The 26,660-nt window shown below is 49.9% G+C and overlaps 1 protein-coding gene across 7 annotated transcripts in view; it reads right to left on the reverse strand.

Moving 5' to 3' along the window:
• FAR1 (fatty acyl-CoA reductase 1) overlaps positions 1-26,660 on the reverse strand; it is a 1,197,112-nt gene that overhangs the window by 853,303 nt on the left and 317,149 nt on the right. For all 7 annotated transcript variants that reach the window (XM_069623607.1, XM_069623603.1, XM_069623609.1 and 4 more), the window contains one exon: positions 198-377. In XM_069623607.1, the coding sequence (XP_069479708.1) occupies positions 198-377 (180 nt within the window). The remainder of the gene's footprint in view (positions 1-197; positions 378-26,660) is intronic.

The raw sequence follows: 26,660 nt of genomic DNA on the forward strand, positions 1-26,660 counted from the left end.
CCAGACATTCAATAATTATGGAGGAAAGAAATGGGGATGTAGGAGTAATGTGCTTACTAACCTTAGGCATGAACAGATGTGAAAAGTATTTTATATTATATGAAGAAAGACATATGCACATTATTAATGTAGAAAAGGGTTGCAATATCAGCGTTTAAATCAATGCAACAAAGAAAATATTTAAAAAGAACACCTACTCCAAGGAATCAATCAGTTTTCTGGGATCCACAGGTGGTTGATAGACTACTTCTTCAATGTGCTTCCGGTTGCAGTTTGCATACGCCGTCGACACATGAATGAAGACTTCCAGTTTCTTCATCCGTTGTGCAAGAAGAACAAGTTGGCGGGTCGCAATCACATTAAGCTGCATGGCATCTCTGTTTCAGAAGGGGTGGGAAGAGTATATAAAAGTTAACTGATTAGGGTACAAGAAAAATTTGGCAAAAATAAGAAAATGTTTCTCACAAACACAACATACAAAATCATGCTATTTTTTTTTTTAAAACATATCTTTATTATTTCCATAATCACAACAAATAAAACTTTGTACCAACATTTCACCCCCAACTCCCCCTCCCCCTCCCACCCGAGGACCTTGTGACTTGATTCGTGGATTTCTTTATGCGTTGAAAATGTCTGACCTTTATGTTGTGGGGGCACCATTGATCCATAAAGTCTGACTGCAGGAGTTCCAAGACCCCGCCCCATTCTTTGGTGAACCTGTTCTTAGTGTCTTGGATTGTGTGCGTGACCTTTTCCATTGCTATCTGCGTCACATACTTTTTGAAGCCACGTAAATATTAGCGGTGTATCCTTCTTTTTCCAGTTTTGGGCAATTGTTGTCCATGCCGCGATGAGAAGTCCCACAAAGCTTCTCCATTGTGTTTTCGTGTAGCTTTTTGAAGTGTCATCTCTCATGCCACACATCCATACGGTCTCGTCTAGTTGTCTCACATCTGGAAATATCTTGTCCATTTCTCCCTTAACTTCTTCCCAGAACGGCACTATTCCTTTACAGGTCCACCAGATGTGTCTCCACGTCCCTACTTCTCCGCACTCCCTCCAGCAAAGGTTAGATGTTCCTGGGAACATAGTATGCAGTCTCTCAGGCGTGTAGTGCCACTGAGTCACTATTTTAATCCACATTTCTCTCATCTGCACCGCTCTTGTCATTTTGGGGATCTGGGCCCAAATGTCCTCCCACTGTTTTCTCGTGAGTTCCCTTCCCAGCGTTCTATCCCATTTGCGCATATATGCCCATTTGATCTCTTCACCTTGTTTGTTTATAAAGGAGTATAGTGTAGAAATCCATTTCTTTGCCCCTGAGTTGGTTGTGATGTATTTCTCAAATGGGGTTAGGGTTCTCGTAGCCGCCTTCGCTATTTCGGGAGTTTTTAGCCAGTGCTTAAGTTGTTCATAGCTATATCTATTCCGTGTGGTTCTTGTTGGGAGTGTGAGGCATGATTCGAATTGAATAATTTCATTGTTGCAAAACATTTCCCCAATTTTCGTTATGCCCGCCTCCTCCCAGTTGTCTGATGTGCCCTGCTCCAACCCTGGCGGGAACTGCGGGTTCCTCCATATGGGTGTGAATGGGCCTATTGTGTTGGTCATTGCGCCCTTTCTTGTTTGGGTGTCCCACGCCTCCAAGGTCGTGCTCAGTATGACGCTGATCCCTATGTTGGGATCTCTGTGCTGTTTCTGCTTCCAGAGAAGTTCCACTAGTGGGGTTCTGGCCACCGCCCTATCTTGTGCTGCCCATATCTGTTGTGGGTCTTCTCCCAGCCATTCCCGAAGCACCCTGAGTTGGGCCGCTTGGTAGTATTTTTGAAAGTGGGGCAGCGCCATCCCTCCTTCCTTAGTTGACGAGGTTAATACCGCCCTGGACAGCCTCGGAGTTTTCCCCTTCCACACGAAAGTTGAGACTACCCTCAGGAGTGATTTGAAGAATGAGCGGGGCATCCCCACCGGCAGGGCTTGGAAGTGGTATAGGAGCCTCGGGAGAATGGTCATCTTTACCGTCTGAATTCTCCCCCACCATGATATCAGCAATGGGTTCCATCTTTCTATGTCTCTTCGAACTCTAGTAAGTAGCTGCGGGTAGTTTTTACTGTACAGTTGCTCTACCTTGTGTGTGAGAGTAATTCCCAGGTATTTAATACCCTCCTCTGCTATCTTGAGGTTGAGTGCCCTTGCTTATCTCTTAATCTTATCCCCGTCTCCTGCCAGTATTAGTATTTCTGATTTGTTTCTGTTGATTTTTAGCCCCGATATGGCCCCGAAAGTTTCTAGCTCTCCCATTGCTGCAGCCAGCGATCGGTCCGGCTCCTCTAGTGCCAACAGCATATCGTCCGCATATGCGGTAATCTTGTGTTGCATGCCTGCCATCTCGATCCCCTTAACATTCGCAGCTTCCCTAATTTTTATCAGTAGGGGTTCTAGGAATATAGCATATAAGAGGGGAGAGAGTGGACACCCTTGTTTAGTTCCCCGTGATATGTACACCTTTTCTGATACCTCCCCATTGATGGCCACTCTGCAGGTTGGGGCGTTGTAGTTTGCTTTAATTCTGGCAATAAAGTGTTCCCCAAATCCCATACATTGCAGTGTCTTAAATAATAAGGACCATTCCACCCGGTCAAATGCTTTTTCAGCATCAAGTGCCAGGAGAATTGCTGGGGTTCGCTTTATACCTATCTTTTCCACCAGATGGGTGACCCTTCTGAGATTGTCGTGTGTTCGTCTCCCTGGGATAAAGCCTGATTGATCTAGGTGAATTAATTTCGGGAGAAGCGGGGAGAGCCTAGCTGCTAATATCTTTGTGTATATTTTGGCATCTATATTTATCAGTGAAATTGGTCTGTATGAGGCCGGGCAGGATGGGCCCTTCCCTAGTTTGTGAAATACCAGGACCTTCGCTTCGTTCATGGTGGGGGTCACATTGCCACTTTCTTTAAAGGAATTCAATAACCTGGTTAGAACCGGGGTCAATTGGTCCGCATATTTTTTATAAAATGGGGCTGTATAGCCATCCGGGCCTGGGGCTTTATTTTTCGGTAGTTCATTTATTGCTCTTCTAACTTCTTCTTCCCTTATGGGGTCTTCTAAGGCCTGCCTGTCTGCCGGTGAGATTTGCTGGAATGTGAGGGTTTTCAGATATGTGTCCTGTGCATCTGCCTCCGGTTGGTCTGTGGTATACAGTTTCTGGTAGTATTCTCTGAAGACTTCCCCTATGTCTTGTGTGCCTGTAACGTGTTCCCCTTTCATGTTTGTAATGCTTTTGATTGTTATGTCTTTCTGTTTAGCACGTAGTTGTCTCGCCAGCAACTTATCTGCTTTATTTGCTTTAATGTAGTACCTTTGTCTTAGGTATAGAAGGCTCCTTTCCGCTCCCTTTGTGCGCAGCATTTCCAGCTGGCCCTGCGCGTGTCTAAGAGTCCTCTGAAGTTCCCTGGAGGGTTGTGTCAGTATCTTCCCTTGTATCTCAGTAATTGACTTTTCTAGTTCTTTTTCCCACACCGACCTCTGTTTTTCCTTCGTTATTTTTAGTGCCATTAGTTTCCCTCGGAGCACTGCTTTAAACGCCTCCCAGACTGTGGAGATTGATACTTCCCCTGTGTCATTGTCCGTGAAGTATTCTTCTATCATTCCCCTTATGGTTTCCCCCGTAGCCCTGTCCTGGATTATGTCCTCCGGCAATCTCCACCTCCACAGACCTCTAGATTTCCCCTGGAGTTTCATATCGAGCCACAAGGGTGCGTGGTCCGATAGTGCGATTGCCCCCTTTTCCACCTCCTGGATTCTGCCCATGAGGCCCACCGAAGCCCATAGGTAGTCGATTCGTTACATCGAGTTGTGGACATGTGAGAAGTAAGTGTACCCGTTTTGGTCCCCCCCCTGAGTTCCCTCCATACATCACTCAGGGCCAGCTGTTCCATTTGCTGCTTAAGTCGTTTCGATGGAGCCCCCTGGCCATATGCCCCTCCTGTGCTTCTGTCCCTTTGTGGGTCCCATGCCATATTCAGATCTCCTCCCAAGATCACTTCCCCACTTGCAAAGGATTCTAATTTGTCCAGGGTGTCTCTAAGAAAGCCGTCCTGTCCCACATTGGGCGCATATATAGACGCTAGGGTGATCCTCTGCCCCTCCAGCACCACATTTGCGAACGCATACCTTCCCTCCTTGTCTGTGATGGTGTTCTCCAGTATGGCGTCCCTTCCGGTCCTCATTGCTATGATGACTCCCGCCCGCTTGTTTGTGGCGTTAGCCTGGGCCCATATTGTATATCCCCTTATCATGGCCTTTTGTTTGTCTTTTGCTCTCATATGCGTTTCTTGTAGGAGAAGGAGGTCCGCCCCTTCCCTCTTGAGTAATTTCTCCAGTTTCACCCTTTTTACGGGGTGATTCATCCCTCTTATGTTATAGGTCACTATGCGTATCTTCCCCATTTTGTAAGGCATAAGTTCTGAGTTTTTGACTTCCCCTCTTTCTCCGCTGCCCTCTGTCTGTTGTCCCGGTCCCTCATTCCCCACCCTCTTAACTCCCCCCCCCCCCCCCAAATGGTAACAAAAACTGAACCGAACTTGTTGCCCCCGAGTAGGGCTAGGGTTCCTACTGATGCCCGGACGTTGCGCCCGAGGCTCCCTGCCCTCCTTCCTCTCGGGGGCTGTGTGTGTGGGGGCTCCTAAACCCCACATAACTGTCTTATCTTACCCGAGTCCAAGCCGGAGGGTCCATCCCGGGCCGCCTTCTTCAGTTTATGTACAGCTGCCGTGTTCTCTCCCGCTCCCTCACCAGAGCTTGGTGCGATGACCCTTGGCGCCCTCCGTTCTCTCTGTGACTCATCCTCTTTTCATGTCTGTTTCCTACGGCATTCTCTCCCTTTGGCTGGTCTTTTGTGCTTGATCGTTTCCCATCCTGTAGGTCTTCTCCTCTGCTCTCCGCTGGGTGCCTCTTGTTCCACGTCCTCCGTATCTCCCTGAAGGCCCATTATGCTGAGGCCTTCTTCCCAGGTGGTTGCTCTCCGCTGTTTCCCTTCCCATGTAAACGTCAGCCCGAATGGAAACGTCCACTTGTATCTAATGTCTTTCGCCTGTAGGGCCTTGACTAGTGGGGCCATCGCCCTTCTCTTCTGCAGTGTAGTCAGTGCCAGATCTTGGTACAATTGGATTTCTTGACCGTTCATTCTTATGTGGTCCATTTCTCTGGCCTTCCTCAGGATTTGTTCTTTTTGCGGGTAGGAGGAAAGTGCCACCAGGACGTCCCTTGGCCTCTCCCCTGGTGCTCCCGATCTTTTTGGGCCAACCCTGTGGACTCTGTCGACTCAGATTGTATCCGGCTCTGCTGCTTCTATGATATTGCTGAACACATCCTTAACTGCCGACATGAGGTCTCTGTCCTGTACTGTTTCCGCCATATTTTTGATGCGGATGTTGGAGCGTCTGGAGCGGTTCTCCAAATCCTCGCACTGAATCTCCAGGTTATGGGTGAGTCTCATCAAATGTTCCTGGGCTTCACTCGTCTGCTGCGTTTCCTCATCCATCCCTTGGAGTTTTATTTCCAATATATCGGTTCTTTCCTCCAGTTTCGCCACATCGATCCTTAGGTCTTGGTCCGCTTGTTTCATGTCGTTTTTCATCGTCGTGAACTGTTCCTGTACGGAGGACATGAATTTTTCTTGGAGTTCCTGGAACCATGTATGCATGTCATCCCTGGAAGGGGGTTGTATGGGGTTCACCTGTGCCATTTCTTCCCTTTGTTGGATGTCTTGCGACTTTCTCTTCGCTTGCGGCATGGTGTCCGCCGACCACAGTTGAAGGATATTTGCGTCTTGTTTTGAGGGGATCGGGGTCTGCTGGGAGGCACTATTTTTACTTTTTGCCCTTGACATGTTATGAATGTCTCCTGGAATATGTGTGGGCTTCTGATGGTCCCCTGTGTGTTTCTTGGAGTTCACCCGGGGTGGTGTGCGAGGGCTTCTGATAGTCCTCTGTGTCTCAAGAGGGTGTCTTCTTGGATCGCCCCTGGGCGCCCTGTAGTGGTCCCCGCGCTCTCTCCCCAATCCTAGGTGCTCACCAACTTTCTCCGCTTCGACCCCGCGATCCTGGGGCTCTCGCTCGTGCCTCTGCCCTGCGCCGTGTCGGGGGCCCTGTGCCCTTGGTGCCGAATCCTGGCGTCTTCTTTGAGGCTCTCTCTCCTTCCTCTGCGAAGGGCGCGGGGGGAGGGTAGCTGGAATGACCGCTCGAAGTCCGGTTCCCTCTGGGGGGGGGCGATGCCTCCGCGGTTCTCCTGGGAGGGGCAGGGAGTCGCCCCCACCTCCTCTGTCCTTTCTCCCTCGGCTTCGTTGCCGGCGGTTTGCCACTCCGTTCCGCGACGTTGGATCTGCCGGTCCGGCGGCGGGAATCTCCCGATGGGGGAGGGGTGCCGTCTCCAAGGGTGCCGTTTTCGGCGTTCGGCGCCCCGCGGTCGTGCTCCCTATTGTCCGGAGCCCGCGGGCGGCGTTGTGAGGAGCGATCCGCTCAAATGCTGCGTTGCTTTTGCTTCTAAAAGTGCTCATTTAGGCGGCCCGGTACGAGCGCGGCTTAGACGCGGCTCGTCTCCGCGGCGGCCATCTTGGAATCCCAAATCATGCTATTTTAAGTTGCATAAAATTACGCTACAGTATTCTTTCATTGCTCAACTTGTAAATAGAGACTGTGGAAGCAGAATATTGACCAGCATTTCTTCTGGGAGTATTTTCTCTGCATCCTAATCGCATCTTTTTGTTGGTGGAGTGCAAAGGTTTGCACCAAGCTTAAAGTGCTTTTCAAATGCATGCTTTAAAATTGGACAGAGCAAACGCATGCATGGGAGCAGTTCCTGGTCTATACTTTTCAAGAAAATGCATTTATTCAGAAAGAAAAAGTACACAATTACTGAAAACACTATTATAAGTAGGTCATGAAAAATGTCAATCTCCAACCTCCTATACATGCAACGATCTTTGGATATTTCCCCAAAACACAAATACGTAAAGCAAAAGCAAACCACACTTGGGTAGAGAACACATACCCAGACAGAATATGTGAACAAATGATCTGTTGTTGGGAATAGCACAAGGAACAAGTTACTTACCGGCAACTATTGTTCTCCAGCATGGGTCTGGCATGGATTGACATGCTCTATCCCCCCCCCCCCATCGACAGGCCGGGAATCCTCGGTAAAAGAAAACACTTTCTCCTCTAAATCAATCACTGTACTCTGGATCATGTTGCCCCCAACCAATGACAGCCCTCTTCCCAAGCCCGTCCTTTGGCTGCCACCTTTGGTAAGGCTGTCAAATGGCAGTATGACCAAGAAGAGCCACAGAGGGGTAGGTGGGAGAGTTTGCATGTGAATCCATGCCAGATCCATGCTGGAGAACAATAGTTACAGGTAAGTAACCTGTTCCTTCTCCAGCATGGGGTCTGGCATGGATTCACATGCTCATGAAAGAATACATAGCAGTACCACATTACAAAACCAGGGGAGGGGGCAAAGGGTTGTAGGTCAAAAGGATCGACAACCAAAGGGTCGAATGGTCAAAGGATCGACATCAAAGGACCGAAAACCAAAGGATCAAATTTATTTGTTTTACATTTTTTTGGGGCAGGGAGGTCCCCCCAACCCCTGTTTTTGTGGTAAACACTTTTTTCACTAAACGAAAATCCAAAAAAATAAAAATAAATATATATATATATATATATAAAATTTTAAAAAGAATTTGATCCTTTGGTGTCGATCCTTTGACCATTCGACCCTTTGGATTTAATCCTTTGACCAGACACCGGGGCAAAGCTCAACAGAAGCAATACTCTTACCTCTGGAACACTCACCTCAAGCGAACAAGTTGCATTGCACTGCTTGGCCGACCCTGGACTCCTCTCTAGGATCCTTGTTGACGCAGTACAACCTCGTGCGTAGATCTCCACGTAGCAGCCCTGTAGATGTCCAGCAGGGGAACATCAGACAGGAACGCAGTCATCTCTGCGATCACTCTGGTGGAATGGACTCGGACGGCCGGGCAACGGTGGGTTGGCCAACCCATGACAGTGTGTGATCCAGCCAGAAGAGCCACCCGAAGATGGAAGCCTTGGACAAGGTTTTCCCATAGTTCCACATAGAACTTCGGAGCACAAGCAACGTCAAGCGAGTGCAAAGCCCTTTCAGTCGGTGACGAAGGCTTCAGAAAAAAAAAAAAAACACGTAACACCAAAGGCTCGTTTGGATGGGATTCCAATGGAACCTTTGGCATGAAGGAGGGGTGTGTCTGTAGCACCACCCTCGATTAGTGTAAAGTCATAGGGTCTGGATCTCACCCACCCACCTGGCAAAGGTGATGGCCACAAGGAAAGCCGTTTGCCATGAGAGGGGCCTGATGCAGAGGCTCGAAGAATGCACCCCATAAGCCTCTTCAGCACCACATTGAGTTCCCATGCCGGGGCAGGAACCTTCACCGCCGGGGAAAGATCGAAACAGTCCTTTGAGGAACTCCTTAACGAGACAGTGGGACCAAAGAGAAGATCTTCCTGGACACCTGGTGTAGTGGGACTAGATGCACCTTGATACAGGTGTGCACCAGACCGGCCTTGGCCAAGGACAAAAAGTATGGAAGAATCTGTGGGGCCGTGACCCTCAGAGGGGTGATCTTCTGCTCCCGGCAACACATAGCTCAACGCTTCCACTTGTGACCGTAGCACTTAACAGTTGACGCTATGGCCTTGGCAAGTACCTCCCTGCAGTCCGCCGGCAACGCGTATCCTCTAAACTCTAGGGCTGCAGAAGCCAAGCCCTCCTGTTCAGCGATCCTGGATTGTGATGCAGTCCGCAACCACTGGCAGCTTGACCCGAGGTGACGTTGACAGGCTGAGAAGGTCTGTGTACCAAATCTGCCGCCACGCTCGGCCGTCGAGTATCATCCTGCATCAGCACTGCTTGAATTGACTGATGACTCGAAGCAAGAGAGGTACCGGGGGGTGGGGAACAGGTACAGAAACACGTCCGCCATGCTGCTCGGCTGGTGGAACCTGCTGGCAAATTTCTGCCATTTGGAGTTCGCCGTCATCGCAAACAGATCGATCTGGGGCCTGCCCCACTTGATGAAGATGTGGTCCATCTGTTCATGCCCAAGTTCCGACACGTGGCAGGGGCGCAACTTCCTGCTGAGTGAATCAGCGATGGTGTTCTCGACTCCCGCCAGGTGAAAGGGGTTGAGGAACATCTCTTGTTGGATGGCCCAGTGCTACAAGTTATGCGCTTCTTTGTAAAGCGCTGTGGAACGAGTGCCCCCCTGTTTCCTGATGTAGAACATCGTGGTGGTGCTGTCTGAAGATCCTCACCGCCTTGCCCTTTAGGGACGGAAGGAATGACTTGAGGACCCAGAACACTGCCCGCAGCTCCAGGATATTGATGTGGAGATCCTTCTCCTCCGGCAGCCACATGCCTCTGTTGTGCAGACATCCGGTGTGGTCTCCCCTGCCCTCCATGGAAGCGTCCATGGTGACTGTCTCCTGGTATGAGGGGTTTTGAAACGCTATACCCCAGGCGATGTTGGAGTGTACGCCCCACCAGCCCCACCACCTTAACGCCCGATGGAACTCATCGAGAGCCATCTTGCCCACGAAGCTTCCGGACACTTGTATCCAGCGAGCGTCGAGGAACTCTGTAAGAGGTTGTATTCGCAACATGCATAGCCGGATAAGGTAGATGCACAACGACCTCATGCCGAGCAGCAACTTGTTGGCACGCACTGTGGCGGTCTTCAGTGACGACAGCCGTTGTACCTTCCCCAGCACAGCCGCTTTCCTCTCCTCCGAGGGCGACGCTAGGCAGGAGACCGTGTTGAGCCTGGCTACTGTAGGGGAGGACTGGTCCAAGAAGACCCCCCCCCCCCTCGCCTACACTTTCTCCCCAGGTGAGGACTATGGCTCTCTTGGGCGTCCCCTCATGCCACCCGGGCCCAGGTGGTGGAGGGTTCACCCACTGGAGACATTGCCCGCACGTATTAATTGCCCACATGTATTAAAATTTAGCTAGGCCTAGAAACCATTTTGTCTGGTAAAGATGGTGTGAGCTTAGCACACTGTAGTGCGGCCCCCACCCTTGGAAGGTTTCAGTCATCCTTGGTGCCGCAGCACCCTGGCAGATCCGCTGCGAGCACGTTCCCACGAACAAGACGGACATGAGCTAGTGTAATACACTAACATTGTAACAGTTCACCTCCCGCAGTGTATCATCGCTCCCAGCATGACCCGGCCAGCAGGCCTAGGCAATGAAAAGAACAGTAAAATCGTCATTAGATGACAGACAGTCTTTATATATTAATGTTGAGACTACTCGCAAAGGATGCTTTCTTCCACAAAATCCCTTATATTACAAAAGCCTGTAAAATGTATAATTACAAGAAATCATGCTTCCATGATATAAGCGATGGTGAGCCCACACCATTGCAGTTGGGTGCTAATAATAAAGGAACGCACCAGGAATCTATTTGTTACGTATCTCACTGGGAAACTTACACCCCATGGGCTTGCGCCATAACTGAACTAATGCTGCTAGAGGACACAAGAAGACGAATGTAACCATACAGAGGGCCCATGTGAAGGATGCACGAAAAGGCGCATATCATGTGTGCATGTCTAGGCCCCACATGTGCCACCACCGTCACGAACAAGTGGCGGGTTAATTTCTATGTTCTCCACCAATCCTAACTCTACCTCACTTACTGCAAATATATATGCATATAACTAAATACTGTACTTGTTAAAACATAATGTATGAATAAGGTGCTCAGACTGGGTATAATCGAGACACAGCCAGCAAAGTTTAAATGCATGTTTTGTATTGTTTTGAATAAGTATTATAGAGTGTTCAAATGTTTGTGATGTCTTTACCTAAATCGGCAACACACGAGGGAGATACCTTTGTGAAATACGTGCAAGGCCATTCCCCCTCCCACCCTGCGAAGGCTGCCAAGGCATGAGAGCAGAGACCGCGCCGCGCTGCTTTACCTCCCCCAGCCAGACTGGAGCCGCTTCAAAGACTTGTAACCCCCTCTGTAGCACCCAAGGCCGCCACCCGCCACCTGCATTATTTACAGCACAGCAGTAAACCTCTGCCTGAACACACGCGCCCCCTCGTAAACCTCGCAACCCACCGGACCAGCTCAGACTTATGGCCCTGTGCAATCAGGACACCCGACACTTTGACTACACACAGCGGAACATCCATAACAACTTCTAACAAGGCAGAAAGACCTGTACCGCCCGTCCCAGGCCCTGAAGTTTAGCTCCTCGACCTATGGCCCCGGTCAACAGGACACTGGTAACTATGTCCTGACGTATTACCTCCAGACCCCTCACAAGGTGCATTCCTCCTGTGTTGCATTAACCTGTAGTATAACCTATTGGAAGATTTACTAAAGAAGATAATATTGAAACGATTGAATGACTGCGGTGTGCATGGCCTAGGGCAAATAAGTCAGGAAAAGACATTCATCTCTGACACTGGCCGCGATGGCCCCACAACACCGCCTGGATGAACTCCGCCACCCTGCCAGGCCCAGCCCAACCCACGAGGCTGCCCAGTGACGTCTTCCAGCCAAAGCCAACCACATCACAGCAGCACCTATAGTTAGTCGTCGCCACCCAATCCCCATGAACTTGTGCCCCCTATAGTATGTAGGTTCTTATGACGTTTTTTGTAAATATATACGCCTGTCTTTGCTATTGTCAGACAGAGCGCTCTCGGAGGTTGCAGAGTTCTTTGCATGCCCTATTCTGATTGATAAACTCCCATTTACGCTCACCCGCACTCTGTCTTGGCCTTATTCCCATCTTGGGAGAGTCCTTCATTGTCTCTCATTGCGGGGAGGATCGTGCTGTTTGGGGACGCTTGCCTTCACTACTAGGAACAGTACATTTTTGCGATGGAGTCAGGCAGGACTTGAGATAGTTGATGGAGAACCCCAGGTCCGCCAGCAACTGGACGGTTGTCTGTGTGTTCGACGGCTACCTCTCTTGAATTGGCCTGGATGAGCCAGTCGTTGAGGTACGGGTACACGTGTATCCCTCGTAGATGGGCCGCCAGTGGTGCCAAGCACTTCATGAACACCCTCGGAGTTAACTTTAGGCCTTAAACTGGTAGTTCCTTCCCTGCACCACAAAGCGTAGGAACATTAGATTCTTCCTGTGAATGGGGGACTTGGAAGTAGGTGTCCTCCAGATCCAGCGACGTAAAGACATCTCCTTCCCCCAGTTGACAGAGCAAATGCTGCAACGGGACCATCCTGAATTTTTGGCACTTGAACTTGAGACGCCATAGGTCTAGAATGGGCCTCCAACCCCCAGTCTTCTTTTTGACCAAGAAGTATCTGGATTAGACGCTGGAGCTCCGTTGTCATCTTGGAACTAGCTCTATCGCCCCTTTTTGTAGCATGGCCTGTACTTCCTGCAGGAGCCGAGGGATGTGCTGCTCCAGCCGGGTCACTGGAGGGATCCGCTGACATTTTTGCTGAAACTCCAGGGTATGTCCGTGGGCGAGAGCGTCAAGCATCCATCTGTCGGTGGAGATCTTATACAGTCAGCCAGCCTCCCACCGAGGTGCATGGGTGGGGGCCCCGACTTCAAGGCCGGTTCAGTCCTGTTTCGGCGCATGTATTCTGACTTGGGGGTGACGACAGCGCTGACCACCTTCACTGGAAACCTTGGAACGGCCTCTGTAGGCATCCTGGTTCAATGACGTACGATGAGAAACTCCTACCGAAACTTTCATCAATCTGCTATGCTTTTTTCTCCGTAGGCGCAAAAGAAAGAGCGGTGCTCTTGTAGAGTACCCAGGGCACGAGCAGTCTACGTATCCATTTTGATGGCCTGCAAGGACTAGTCAACGGCCTTCCCGAATAGGTTATCCTGTTGAAGGGTATGTCCAGTACCCTCGTCTGGACCTCTTGGCGGAAATTGGCGGATTTCAGCCAGCCTCTGCGACGGAGGCAGACCTTGTTCCCCTTCTGCCGGAAACCTGTGTCGGCTATGTCCAGGGCCACTGTGATAGCATGGTCGGAAGCCACTTCACCTTCCTGGAAAAGTGCGATCGCCTACACCCGCGTGTCGTCGGGTAGGCACTCCAGAATCGGGGCCAGCTTGTACCACAGTTCTCAGTCGTACCTGGCCAGGATCGCCAATGCGTTGCCTGCCTTCACTGTCAACCGTGCAGAGCAAATGACCTTCCTCCCCATGGCATCCAACTTCCTCCCCTCGCTGTTCGCAGGACAACGACCAAGGGTTAGACAACCTCTTCCTCGCAGCCACCGACACCACCAAGTCTGGCGACTGCTGCGACTCCGGCACCCAGTACTTTTTCTCCAGTCCATCCCACTGGCCGGGCCGTGAAAGGATTCCTCAGGAGGGCTAGGCCTTCCTCCCACACGTCATGCAGGAGGGGCACTGCCATGATGGTCTTACTCTTGGCCTCGCACCTCTGGTATAGGAAACCCTCCTTCTTGGTCTCCCCGGTCATCGGCTCGAAAGGTTTGGAAGCTATGGCGACCATAGCATGAAACAACCCCACCTCATCCGGTGGTGAGGCCCGCGGCTGCGGAGATCCGCCGATGTCGTTGTCTGTCATCACAGGGTCTGTCCCTGTGACCAAGACCATGGGGGGGGGGGTGGAGTGGATGCATGCACAGGTGTGGAGGTTGATGCAGGGACGTCAGATGGTGCTTCCTCTTATTAGCCGGAGGCTGATCCGGAGCCACAGGTGCCGGGGCCTGCGGCATCCTCTTCTGGATTTCTGACACCAGAGTGTGTAGGGTCGAAAGTATGTCCAGGTATACATCTCTCGGCATAGCAGGTGCGGTCGGCACACTAGGCCCCATGCCGTTGCCATAGACGTCGTCCTCCACGTCCTCGTGGACCGTGTGCAGGGACTCCTTGTCCTAGTCGTCCGAGGATGAAACATCCATGCCTTGGGCTGGGACTTCATCGATTCCCCCGACCCCCCATGCCTTGTTGCACCCTGGGTGGTCAGAGCTGGGCTCAGCGACGGCATCCTCTTCTCCGGTGTGCCAGCAGGCTTTGCCACCGCCCTGTCTGAGGCCTCCTTCATAGGGTCAGCCCCTTTGGCCTTCGAGAGAGCGGACGCCACCAGCTCAATCATCGACGAAGACTTCTCCTGCGCCGCCTGGGCCTTCTTGGGCAGGTCGGCCAGCTTTTCCTCCACCCTAGGCTTCTCCCGCATCTTAGCCGGGTTGGGCGACTTCCTTTTTGAGGAGGAGCTCTATCGATGGCTGGCGATGGAGGAAGATGGTGACGTTGATTGCTCCCTGCCCATCGAGGGACCCGCTTGTGCGGCGACCCAGGCAGAAACAGACTCACGGTGCTTGGCCTTATCTCAGGCCCCCACAGATGGAGCACCCTCAAACGACTTAGAAGCCCGCTCTTCGGACCGGCCGGTCCTAGGTTAGGCATGACCCTGCTTGGGGATCGGGGCAGAGGCCTTGGCACTTAATCACGTCACCAGTCTACTATGTCGATCCTTCATCGTTCTCTTGGAGAAGCCGAGGCAGATCTCGCAATCTCCTTCTTTGTCGTCTGGGTGAAGGCAGTAGAGGAATTGCAGGTGTTTGTCTTCCACAAACAAGTTCTGTAGTCTGCATCTGGTCCAGAGCTTGAAAACGGAACTTCCTTTCTTCTTCTACTCAGTCATGGTTGGAGGTGCAGAGTAGGCCCAATGGCCTTCTGGAAACTTCTATGAAAATTGGACAATCCTTTCCGTTGAGGGGCATGAAAATTCCCTGAAACAGATCTCCGCTTGCCGGCAGAAAGAGAGAAGAGCACACTGGCTTGTTTAGGACTTTCCATCGAAAAAGCATGAAACCATATAATAGCTGTAGAGGAGGAGCCAAGTGCCTCTACCGGAGGTCCCACCGCCATTTTGCCTATATGTTGGCAACTGGAAATTGCGACATGTGCAAAGCCATTAATTGTACCTATACCCCAAAGAGTCCTTGAAACAAGGTATCCATTGAGAAAACCCTATATGATGTACCCGCAAAGAAATAAATGAGTCTTCTGAAGGAAATTCCAGAAGGAGTGTGAAGATGAGTGAAAGAGAAGACTGGTGACGTCACATGAAGCAGAGATGATGCACCTAGAAGAGATGCCTATGAAGAGAGTACATAGATCTTATAGAATCTGAAGTAAAGAATTAAGTAACATTTCATGAGCAAAATGAAGATTGTATGTGCGGAAGAGCAATGAAGAAAATGCAAAGCCGGTTTAGAATTGTACAGATGCAGTAACGCAAGTAGACCAAATAATCATAAGACTGGCTATACGTAGTGAATATACTGCAGGCGGTGCCGCCAATGTATATATGTGTATAAAATCTGAATGTTCCACAACATATTTTAACAAACTTGGACCCCCGAGAACAGAAGGGATGAACGTGTGGCGCAGTAGAATAAAACAGCTGACGGCGAAGGAAGATTCGAGAAGGCTTGTCTGGCCCAGTGCCAAGGATTGAGGCAGCCAAGAAACTAGTCATCTATTTGAGGCGATACAATAAAAGTGAGAAGCAAGACAGGCTCCTGCTGAGGTGTAATGGAAAAACACTAGAAGCACCAGGTTTTATTCATTTAATAGTATCAAATACAACAAAGGAACTCAAACCGTGGTCTCCTGTCACATGGTCAGATGAAAATAGACTTTGGGCAGGCTATACCGAGACCAGAAGAGAAGTCCATGCTCACACTCCCTTTTATTCTCAGGCACAGTGATGAGTTGCAAGGCCGAGTCCAAAGAGCTAATTGAATGGCAGACAGTAGGAGTGATGATAGATGTTGGGCTAATTGGGTGAAGAGGCATGTCCAAGCCAACCCTCCAGGACCTGAGGTACCAGCTTGCATGCTGCTAGCGAGTGGAATATTCCAGAAGGGTACAAGCGTGCCAACCAATTGTTGAGGGCCATGTAGCAATGAGTCCTATAGTTTGGAAAGCCAATTAAACGTGCATTAGTATGATACAGATGATGACTTGCACTAGGGGTAGGTTTAGATATCCATCTGACCTTAGAGACCCAATCACGATTCCATACCCCATAGAAAGAATACTTGTTCCCCTTAAGCCTATCACATCCCCTAGTAGGTCGTCTTATTTTGCCACGTAGTATGACATCACTTACAACAATTTCACTGTAGTGACTACCTTACTCCAAGTCCATAGTCCCCTTTCCTCCATACTTTTGGAACATTCCGTCCTGTGGGACGGGACCGGAGCACTTTTTGTAAAAAAGCATCAAATTGAAAAATGTGTCGTCCTTCTCTTTTTACACGGGGTACCGCACACGGCCGTAACCCCGCCCTCCTTAGCTCCGCCCACACATCACCCTTCAGTCCTTTTCCATCGCCAGGTCTGAGACCATTTAAGCAATAATGGAGGATACTTATTAGAGGGGACGGCGGCCAGGCGCATGGAGGAAAGGGGACTAAGAGTGAGGTAGTCACTACGTTGAGTAACTTTGTCACACTCCTACGTCCTGTCCCCTTTACTCCATCCATTTGGGAGATTACCAAGCACTCCTCACAGGAAAACGGGTGGATGGAAATCCTTTACTGAAAGAGGTTTTTAAGAAATGCCTGCCCAAACTGAGCATCTGCTCTGGAGCTCAGGTCTAAGCAGTAATGCTTACAAAAAAGCTGATGGGGAAGCCCACGTAGCTGCTCTGGCAATGGTTTCCCAGGAAACATTTCTGGAAGGCAAAGGCATCCGCCTTGCCCAGCACTACGATGGGCATGAATTCCCTTTGGAGGCAGAAACACCCTGAACGGCATATGAAATACAGGTAGAAATCCATCGGGAGACGGTTGCTTTCGAGGCCTGCTTTCCTTTCGGGTCTCAAAAGGTCACAAAGAGCTGGGAAGAGCTCCTCAGTTTAGATGTTCTGTCCAAATGAACTTTAGGGCTCGTCTGACATCCAAATGATGCCTTACCCTCTCTCTGCATCTGAGGCCGGGTCTGGAAAGAAACTTAAGGAAATAAGGCTGGTTCAGATGAAAATCAGATACCACCTTTGGAAGGAAAGAGGGATTAGTCCGGAGGACAACCATATCCTTGTGAAAGGTAAGGAATAGATGTTCTACAGACAAGACCTGAAGCTCGCTTACATGCCTTGCCGAAGACACCGCAATCAGAAAAGCCATTTTCCACTAAAGTAACTTAAAGTCCACCGTAGCCATGGGCTCAAAAGGTTTATGGCATAAGGCAGCGAGTACCACATTCAGTTCCCACTTTGGATGCGGGTTGCACACAGGTGGATAAAGATGCAATAGACCTGCAAAATGTCTTAATGACAGGGTTTGTCAATGAAAGAGCAAGAGTGCGTGGACAGATACGCAGCGATAGCCTACAAATAGTCCTACAAGACAAGGCATGTATGCCTGAAGTTGCTAGATGAGAAACGGATGACAGGACCTTAATTGGGCTCCAGCTGCTTTGCTAAACATCAGTGACAGAAACTGAGCCATTTGCTCCTACACGGAGACCTCGAAGGTTTTCTAGCCGCCTGGATAATACGCATATTATCCGCAGACAAGTTGAAACTTTCTAAAGATTTGAACTCAGGCACCAGGCCACCAAGCTGAATGATTGTGGGGCGGGGTGCCACATCTGCTGATCGCTCTGGTGAAGCAGTTTGGGAATCAGAGTAAGCCTGATCGGTGAGCAGACCGAGATGCTGAAGCTCCGAAACCAGAATTTGGCTGGCCACCAGGGGGCTATGAACAGGAGAATGCAATTTGTCCTGTTCCTGAGCTTGCATAGCGCCCGGTGAATCAGAGGAAGAGGCGGGAAGGCGTAAGCCCTCATGTTGTGGCACAGAATCTCGAGAGCATCCCCCAGGGAAGAAGCTCCAAGCCCATTCCTGGAAGCATAAAGAGGAAGTTTGCTGTTTGATGACGTCGCAAAGAGGTCCACTTCTGGAGTGCCCCAATGGCGAAAAAGGTTGGAGAGGATCTCAGTATTCAGCTCCCACGCGTAGCTGACCACCACTTGCCAGCTGAGAGAGTCTGAAGTCACATTCAGCTGGCCCGGAATGTGCACAGCCAGCAGCCAAATACTCTGCTGAATGGACCATTCCCAAATCTGAATGGCTAGATCTACAAGGGGAGTTGACCTGGTACACCCCCTGCTTGTTGATGTAAAACATGGATACCGCATAGTCTGTGCATATGTGGACCTTTGTTCACAATCATTGGCTTGAAGGCTTCGAGCACCAGAAGCTCCAGATAATTTATGTGAAATTGGCTGCCCTGTTGCGACCACAGGTCAAAAACCACAAGATGATCCATCGTCCGCCACACCCGATAAAGGAGGAGTCCATCTTAATGGTCGTTTGAGGGTTGCTGGCTACTGAAAATGAGCACCCACCAACAGATTGCTGGAAGATGACCACCAAATGAGATTGGTTATCATGCAGGATGGGACCGGAATCATTTTGGTGTCCGGGTTCACTGCCTGAAGCCAGGAACTCCGAAGAGCCATCTGCATGAGTCGCATTTTGAGACAAGCAAGGGGAAGAGCAAGCACGCACGCGGCCATTAGGGATAGAAGCCTCTTGAACCACCAGGCCGACATGCTCTCTGACTGAATGAAAACTTGACATGTCGTTAACAGATCCACCATCCTGTCCACAGTCAGATACACTCTGCAGTCGATCGTGTTCCAACGGAAAACCAGGAAAATCAGGTCCTGAGAGATCATCATGGAGGATTTCCGCCAGTTCACCGACAGCCCAAGCCCGAACAGGAGCTGAAGAAGAGACTGAAGAGTGCTCGAGGCTTTCACTGGACAGGGGCTGCACAGAAGCCAGTCGTCCAAATATGGATACAAATGAATACCCTGTAGCCGTAGAAAAGCTGCAATGACTGATATCTTCGTGAAGACACGCAGCGCTGAGCTGAGACCAAAAGGGAGCGCTCGGAATTGGAAGTGCTCCTCTCCCAGGGAGAACCACAGATACTTCTGATGCGGGCTCCAGATCAGGACAGCCATATATGCGTCCTGAAGGCCCACAACACTGAGCCAGTCGCCCTTCTGAAGAGAGGACTTTATTTGGCAGGGCATGATCATCTTGAATTTCTCTTGGGGAAGAGAAAGAACTGGGAAAGGTCTAGAATGGTGCGCAGGCCAGCCTAGTTGGGTTTGGGCACCGTAAACAGAGAGTAGAAGCCCTCCCCTCGTTCCACAAGGGGAACTGGTTTCACCGCCTTGAGGTCTAGAAGCTTCTGGACCTAGTCTCTGAAGGATGGCGTCCACGACTGCTGAAAGGGAGGATTGAAGGTTGGGGTATGGGCAAGCAGATGCCCGCTCGAGCGATGGACAAAACCCACCGGTCTTCGGTGATGGTTTGCCACGCCTCCAGATGAGACTAGATTTGTCCTCCCACCGAAGTCTCGAGCGAGCATCAAAAAATATCATTTTGCAGACTTTTCACCTTAGAGACTAGATGTCCCTGAAGAGGAGGCTGAAGGCTGAGAGAAAAACCAACCTCTTTGCTGTCTCCAACAGGAGTTACTTCTCCGCGATCAGTCCTACGAGATCTGCGGCCCTGGAACCCTCTGAAGCCCGAGGAAGACCGAGACTGGTATCTAGATCTCCGAGCATTGACTTCACTAGCACCGACAGAGACTTGGCAGTTGGCGGGCTCGCCTTAGTCTTTGTAAGCTCGTCATCCGTTGAGGAATGAAAAAACTCTTTATCTTGGACCTCCTTCGAAAACTTTGTTGCATGAAGCCAAGCCTGACGAGGTGTCAACCCCCAACATGAGGCCTTGAGCTGAGGTGTCGAAATGGTGCGCAGCAGCCTCCAGAATATCCTGCGCCAAAACCATGGCGTCTGACAAACCGCCCTTAAAGTCTTCCAGCCTGTCCCCAGGAATGAACTCCTGGAAGTCAAAGTCCCTCCAGTTTCATATTTGCCGCGACCAAAATGAGCTCTGCGTTAGCCTGACACAGTTGCAGCGCTGAGTTGGCAAAAACGTTCATGGCCAAGCAGTTGAGCAACTTGTCCTCCTTGGCCAAAACTTGAGCTGCGGCAGCAGAGGTCACAGAGGCCGGCTTCGATCGCAGAGTGGTGGCCGCAACCACCGTCGAGTAAGGGAGCAGACATGACGCAAAAGCTACTTCCTCGGAGGTGTGAAGCCTGTAACGGGCGTCAATTCTCTTATTCATATGTAGCCCAGTGTGGGGTTTATCCCAGACTTTGCGGGCCTCGACCAGAACGTCCTTCTGAAGGAACAGGCCGGTGCGCTCCTGTGGAGACAAGGTGAGCACCCCAGAAAGCACTCCTTCCTGCGGAGCGGGTGCCTCAGGCAATAGTATGTCAAGGAGTGACATGTCCAGAACCCGGTCGTGGAATGCTCTGACAGAGCGGGGCTGGTCTTCGCTATCCTGGTCTGCCTGAGGGTCGTCTAGAACATCGGGATCCGCCAGTTGCAATGAGACCGGCGTTAAATTGATGTCTCACTCTGCTAGAGTCCTGTCAACCGGAGACAACGGAGGCAGAGGCGGAAGAGGTGGAGGCGGGCCAGGAGGTAGAGGTGGTACTGCTGCCGGAGCAACAGTTGCCATGACTGGAACTGCCGGGGCAGGATGCGGCACCAGAGGGCAGATCTCCCTAAAAAGTTAGTTAAAGTACCCCCTCATGTGATCAGTGTTCCTAAGACTCTGAAACTTCCCAAAAAAGGCATCTGCTGAAACTGTAGGAACCGGGATGGGCAGCGGCCGCTCATGAAGATCATACCCCCACAAATGTAGTGAGAAAGGCTGCAAAGAGGGCCTGCCGCCAAGAGGGCCCGCCATCAACAGGGTATACATAAATCAGTGCAGCAGAAGCAGGAGGAAGTGAGACCGTATGCGGAAGTGGCATCCGAGCGTGCCCGTCATAGGAAGGGTGGAACAGATTCACACCGACCTGTGCACCAGGTTGTCCACCAAAAAGAAGGCTCCCAACACTCGCCGTCGATAGCGTGGGTGTAAGGGAAGAATTCAAAATGCCCGCCATAGACCACGCGGGAAGGCCGGCCATTTTGTGAGCATCTGAGGAGAACTGAGTCACATGTGTGGGTGAGGCAGGTGACTCCACAGACTGCCCAGGGGACTTGATCGAAACTTTAGCCTTGACACAAGGACCCGCGGCAGAGCCGGTACTATGGGGCCTGGGATGTTTACTGGACATCCTGTCGTGACCCTTTGAGTTAGCCTCCAAGAGAGGAACCTCGGCCAAGACGGTAACAGAGGAGAAATGGTCAGCGACCTCTCCCTATGCCCCCTCAACAGAACCAATCGTGATCCGCTATCGGCAGGCGCCTTGCGGGAACCCTCAGAGAAAACCCTGGTACGCCGATTAGGCCTGCAAGGCACCTCAGGAGAAGCCCTGGTAGCAGAGCTTTTGAAGCCCCTCCAGGACCTGGAGGACCCTGGGAAGGAGTCCCCCGGCCGTGGTGCCCTGAAAAGTAAGGAACTTAGCGGGCTTCTTTTCTTTCCGTCGATGAAAAGTTGAAAATGCGATGGAGGAAATGGAAGATCTCCTCCCACCAACGAAGATGACCGAAAGGGAGTCGCAGTAGAAACACGAGTCCCAAGAGTGATCCGGTCCCAGACACTCCAAACAGAGAGAATGGGGATCCGCCCTAGCGAAGCAACTTTTGCAAGAGGAACAAGTGACAAATCCCAAACGATCCGGCATAGACTGAGGACTACGTGACCGCAGAACTGGAGCAGGAAAGAAGGACAACAGGAAAAGAAAAAGGTCTTCCCGGTGATGCAAGTGCGTCCAGCCCCACCACGCGGAGAAAATGACTGAAGGGCGATGCGTGGGGCAGAGCTAAGGAGGGCAGGGTTATGGCCGCATGCGGTACCCCGCGTAAAAAGAGGACACATTTTTCAATTTGATGCTTTTTTACAAAAAGTGCTCTGGTCCCGTCCCACAGGACAGAATGTCCCAAAAGTATGGAGGAAAGGGGACGGGATGTAGAATTAGTGTTTTTCATGAAAATCGTTGAGACTTACGATTGTATGGCATCTGTTGATGCCCTTTGTACTACCGGTTTTAGACAATTGCAATTAAAACATTCATGATTTGCCAACTTCGAGTCGGTGCGAATATTAATGCTAGAGTAAGATCTGCATCCCCATCCAACTCAGATACTGTTAACTCGCCTTAAAGGGCCTGCGGGTTCACTTGGTAGCACAAAGAGGATGGTTCAGACCCATCGGTTAGTAGGACTTTAACGTTTTCGGATAGTCGGACACCCTCTGCCATCTAGCCGGAGGATCGCAAAGTTCCCTGTTGAGAGCGGCCGATATAGAATACTTTTAAGAATATCGATATAGGTGGGATGGGTCCCTCTGACGAAATCCCTCCAGGTCTCCACAGGCACAGAGCAAACCGAAGGGGACGGTGGCCGATTGGAGGCGGGGTCGATACCCAACATCTTGAGCCGAAAAACGAATGGTGAGTAGATTGAGGGGACTGGCAAAGTAAGGGAATGGGGAATTGTGACAGTACAAAAAAGTAACAGGGGGGGTGTTTAATATAATGAGAAGTGCTTGAACGAGGAGCGTTCTGTAAAGCCCGGTTTCTTAACTCAAGGAGCTTTAGAAGGATTCATTTAAAAACCCAAGTGGATACTTAGGCGCCACATAGACAGGTCTATTACAGGGAATGATTCAAACTCCAATCGGGGTATTTTAGAGGCTAAGAGAAGAACAAGTTACTCTCTTACCTGGTAACTTTCTTTCAATGGAATGGTCTGACGACGTATTCCATATCTATGACAGTTATCACCGCAGATTACTGTCATAGATATAGAATACGTCGGAGGACCCAATCCCATCAAAATGAAGTATCATGATGCGATATTGTTAGGCAGAATCCTGTGCAGTTCCCTTAGGGAGCACTACACAAGATTAGGACTACAGGTGAGAGCAATAAATCCCCTTTGGTATCAGTCTGTACCACAGACTTAGTTGGTAGCTGTGGCTGAGCAGTCAGACCTATCTCAAGAGGGAGATGAGCAGTATTCAGGGTTTACACAATAGGCCCAATAGACTATGGAACAAGGAAACACGGACCAAAGCTTTGTATTTAAAAAGTATATATATATTTATTTTATACACTTCTAATACAACTCATGTATCACAGTCATCAAGCAAGTTAAATTAAGTCAAAGGAAAAATGTACACACTCCCAAGTTAAATTGTAGACCAAGTGAACCAGAGTGAAAACTGAGCAAAACGGCACAGTGAAAACTACACACAAGGGATCCTCTAATAATTCCTCACAAGGGAGGGAAAGCACAAGTTATATAGGAATAGGTTCTTACGCACCCTAGCAACACTTCCCATCAGTTTGTGAACCAGTTTAAGCAAGGCAGTGCATCAGTATAGGCAATACTTAAATGAAAACTGAGCAAAATGGCATTTCACAAGGTTTAAAAATGGGAAGGAAAGGGTAGTTAAAAGAAATAGGTGCACCACACAGGTCTAGCTGTGAATCAATCTAAAGAAGGCAGATCTAACAAATGTGACCAGTTTCAGTAGGACTGTGCCAAAGTCAGTTGATACAGGACAAGGGACCAGCAGCAAAAAGTTCTTGTAACTGCAGTCAAGTCTTTGGTTAACGATTTTGAAAAGGTGGATGCAGACGTTGAAAAGAATGTTAAGAGAGAGGGGCGGCCAACCAAATAGGTAGGTAAAGGATTTAAAACACCTTTAGTGCTACCGCGAAGAAAGGGCGGCCTGGCGGAACAATGTACCTTAAAATGAAGAAGTGGCTCCTGCGGTTGTTCCTGGTAGTTCCTGCAGTTCGGGTGATCTAGCAGAGGAAGAGGCTCTCGTCGAGGAGGAAGGTTCGAGTTACTGCACTACATAGGGATGAAAGCAGCCGCGGTGCTGCCCGACGAATAAAAGGTATGCTCCTTTAAATCGCGGTCCGGGTGGACTGGTGCCTGGCTATCTGGCCTCCGAGTACAGGGTACGGGAGATTCGACCAAGGCAGGTCCGGGAAGGCGATTGACAAACTGGTTGGCCCCACCAGTTCAAGGGAAGGCGGCTCTTGCATGTGAAGATCTTCTCTCGTCGTGTGGAGAAAAGTGGTGAGACGCTGCAGCAGGGCTTCACCGTTGGTTCAGTCATTGCAGATGTCTTTGGCTTCTCTCCTCTTCGGCTTCTTAGTTCCAGTGGCGACGTCTTGCTCTTCCAGTCCTCGGGACCCTGCTTTTATGCAAAAAGATCCCCATTCATACAGCCTAGCTGTCACTCACACAGTGGAGTGATCATCTTGGCGGGAGACCCTCCAGCCTATCAGGATAGAGTACAACATGGGTTGTGAGGCAACCCTGTCCAGGGGTCCTACTCCCCCCTCCCACACAATGGACCCACCCCAGACTCAGTGGTGCCAAAAGGAGGGCTTCTCGGCAGAAGCCCGCCAAAAGGACTAACAAAGGATCCCTGACCTGGGTTAGGAGTTTAGAGAAAGACACGAGAAAGAAGTTATATTAAAGTTCTGGTAATAGAAACCTACCGGAGTAAAGTTAATATTAAAATACACCGACGGTATGTTAGAGGCTGTCAGAAAAAGTGGTTGTCTCGAACAATGGGAAAATCCCATAGGAAAATATTTGCGGTTGAATATTTATGGTAGTAACCACTGCCACCAGCCAGAAACTTTTGAGAGAGGGACTGTACGGTACCCTCTCGAAAATGAACATAGGGGGAAAACTATTAACCCCTTCCAGTACCTCCATAGTAAGATGGGTTGTACTGGTTTAGTTCATAGGATTTGACTAGTAAAGTCAATGGGGACTTTACATGCACTGGGAGACAGTAGTCAGTCACAGGGTATGGAGTCTATGTTTGGGGGTCGCTACGACACCCCTGTGTCACTGCACTGAGGGTGCTGTGTAACACATGTGAATAAAGATGGTTCCTATGGGGTTGAGAAAGATCCCATAGGCATTAAACACAAATATAGCCTAGAACACACATAGCAAAAATGCCTAAGAGTGGGAAAAAGAGTCTCTCTTAGCAGGTAAAAAGAAACAAACCCTTCAAATCCAGCAAAGCTGCTGGGGGACTCTATAGGTAAGGGAAATTAGCCATAGAACGAGAATTCTCCCTAACAGATATATGTAAAGTCGACTAGTTTGTCTGTATTTTGAAATTGAAAAGAAGTGTCGAGGAATGACAAGAGTAAATTGTGAGGCTAAAGAAGAGATCAAAAGTTGTTACCTACTTTTAAGTCATTGTCGGCGCCGGCTGAAAAGACAGGCTGAGATCATTGCAAAGTAGAGGCTTTGAGCGGCGAGGGTGGTGCGCGCTCATATTTGTTATTTTTCTGAAACGTATTCTGTGTAAATCAATAATAAAGTTACTCACTGCAGTGACTACCTTACTCCTTTGTCCATAGTCCCCTTTCCTCCATACTTCTGGGACATTCCTCCGTCCTGTGGGACGGGACCGGAGCACTTTGTAAAAAGCATCACATTTTTCAAAAATGTATCCTTCTCTTTTTACACGGGGTACCGCACGAGGCCTTAGCTCCGCCCAGCGCATCGCCCATCAGTCCTTTTCTATTGGCAAGTCTGAGACCTTTAAGCAATAACAGAGGAACCTTATTAGAGGGGACGGCGGGCGGGCGTATGGAAGAAAAGGGGACTATGGAGTAGGAGTAAGGCAGTCACTACGGTGAGTAACTTTATTATACTCCTACGTACCGTCCCCTTTCCTCCATACTTATGGCAGATTCCCAAGCACTCCTCACAGGAATTACGGGTGGATGGAAACTCCTTATTGAAAAAGGGTTTTAAGCACAACTTGACCAAACTGAGCATCAGCTCTGGAGCTCAGGTCTAGACAGTAATGCTTACAAAAAGCCGATGGGGAGGCCCACGTAGCCACTTTTGCGATGGTCTCCCAGGGAACATACTTTTGGAAAACAACGGCAGCCGCCTTGCCCCGCACAAGATAATCATGAATCCCCTTTGGGGGTGAAGACCCTGAACAGTGTAAGCCCCCGCAATACAGGCAGCAATCCATCTGGAGATGGTCGCTTTGGAGGCCGGCCTACCTTGTGGATTACCGAAAGTCACCAAAAGCTGAGAAGTGTTCCTAAGCTCAGATGTTCTGTCCAGATAGAACTTAAGGGCTTTTCTAACATACAGGCAATGCAACACCCTTACAGCCTCTGAAGCCAAGTCTGGGAAGAAGACGGGCAAGGAGATTGACTGATTCAGATGAAAATCAGAGACCACTTTAGGAAGGAAGGAAGGAAGGAAGGAAGGAAGGAAGGAAGGAAGGAAGGAAGGAAGGAAGGAAGGAAGGAAGGAAGGAAGGAAGGAAGGAAGGAAGGAAGGAAGGAAGGAAGGAAGGAAGGAAGGAAGGAAGGAAGGAAGGAAGGAAGGAAGGAAGGAAGGAAGGAAGGAAGGAAGGAAGGAAGGAAGGAAGGAAGGAAGGAAGGAAGGAAGGAAGGAAGGAAGGAAGGAAGGATTCGTCCTCAAGACAACCTTATCCTTATGAAAAACCAGGAAGGGATGCTCCACTTGCAAGGCCTGGAGCTCACTCACACGCCTTGATGAAGTCACAGCCA

The sequence above is a fragment of the Ambystoma mexicanum genome, chromosome 11, assembly GCF_040938575.1.
Source record: "Ambystoma mexicanum isolate Mex_15411 chromosome 11, UKY_AmexF1_1, whole genome shotgun sequence".
NCBI lineage: Eukaryota > Metazoa > Chordata > Amphibia > Caudata > Ambystomatidae > Ambystoma > Ambystoma mexicanum.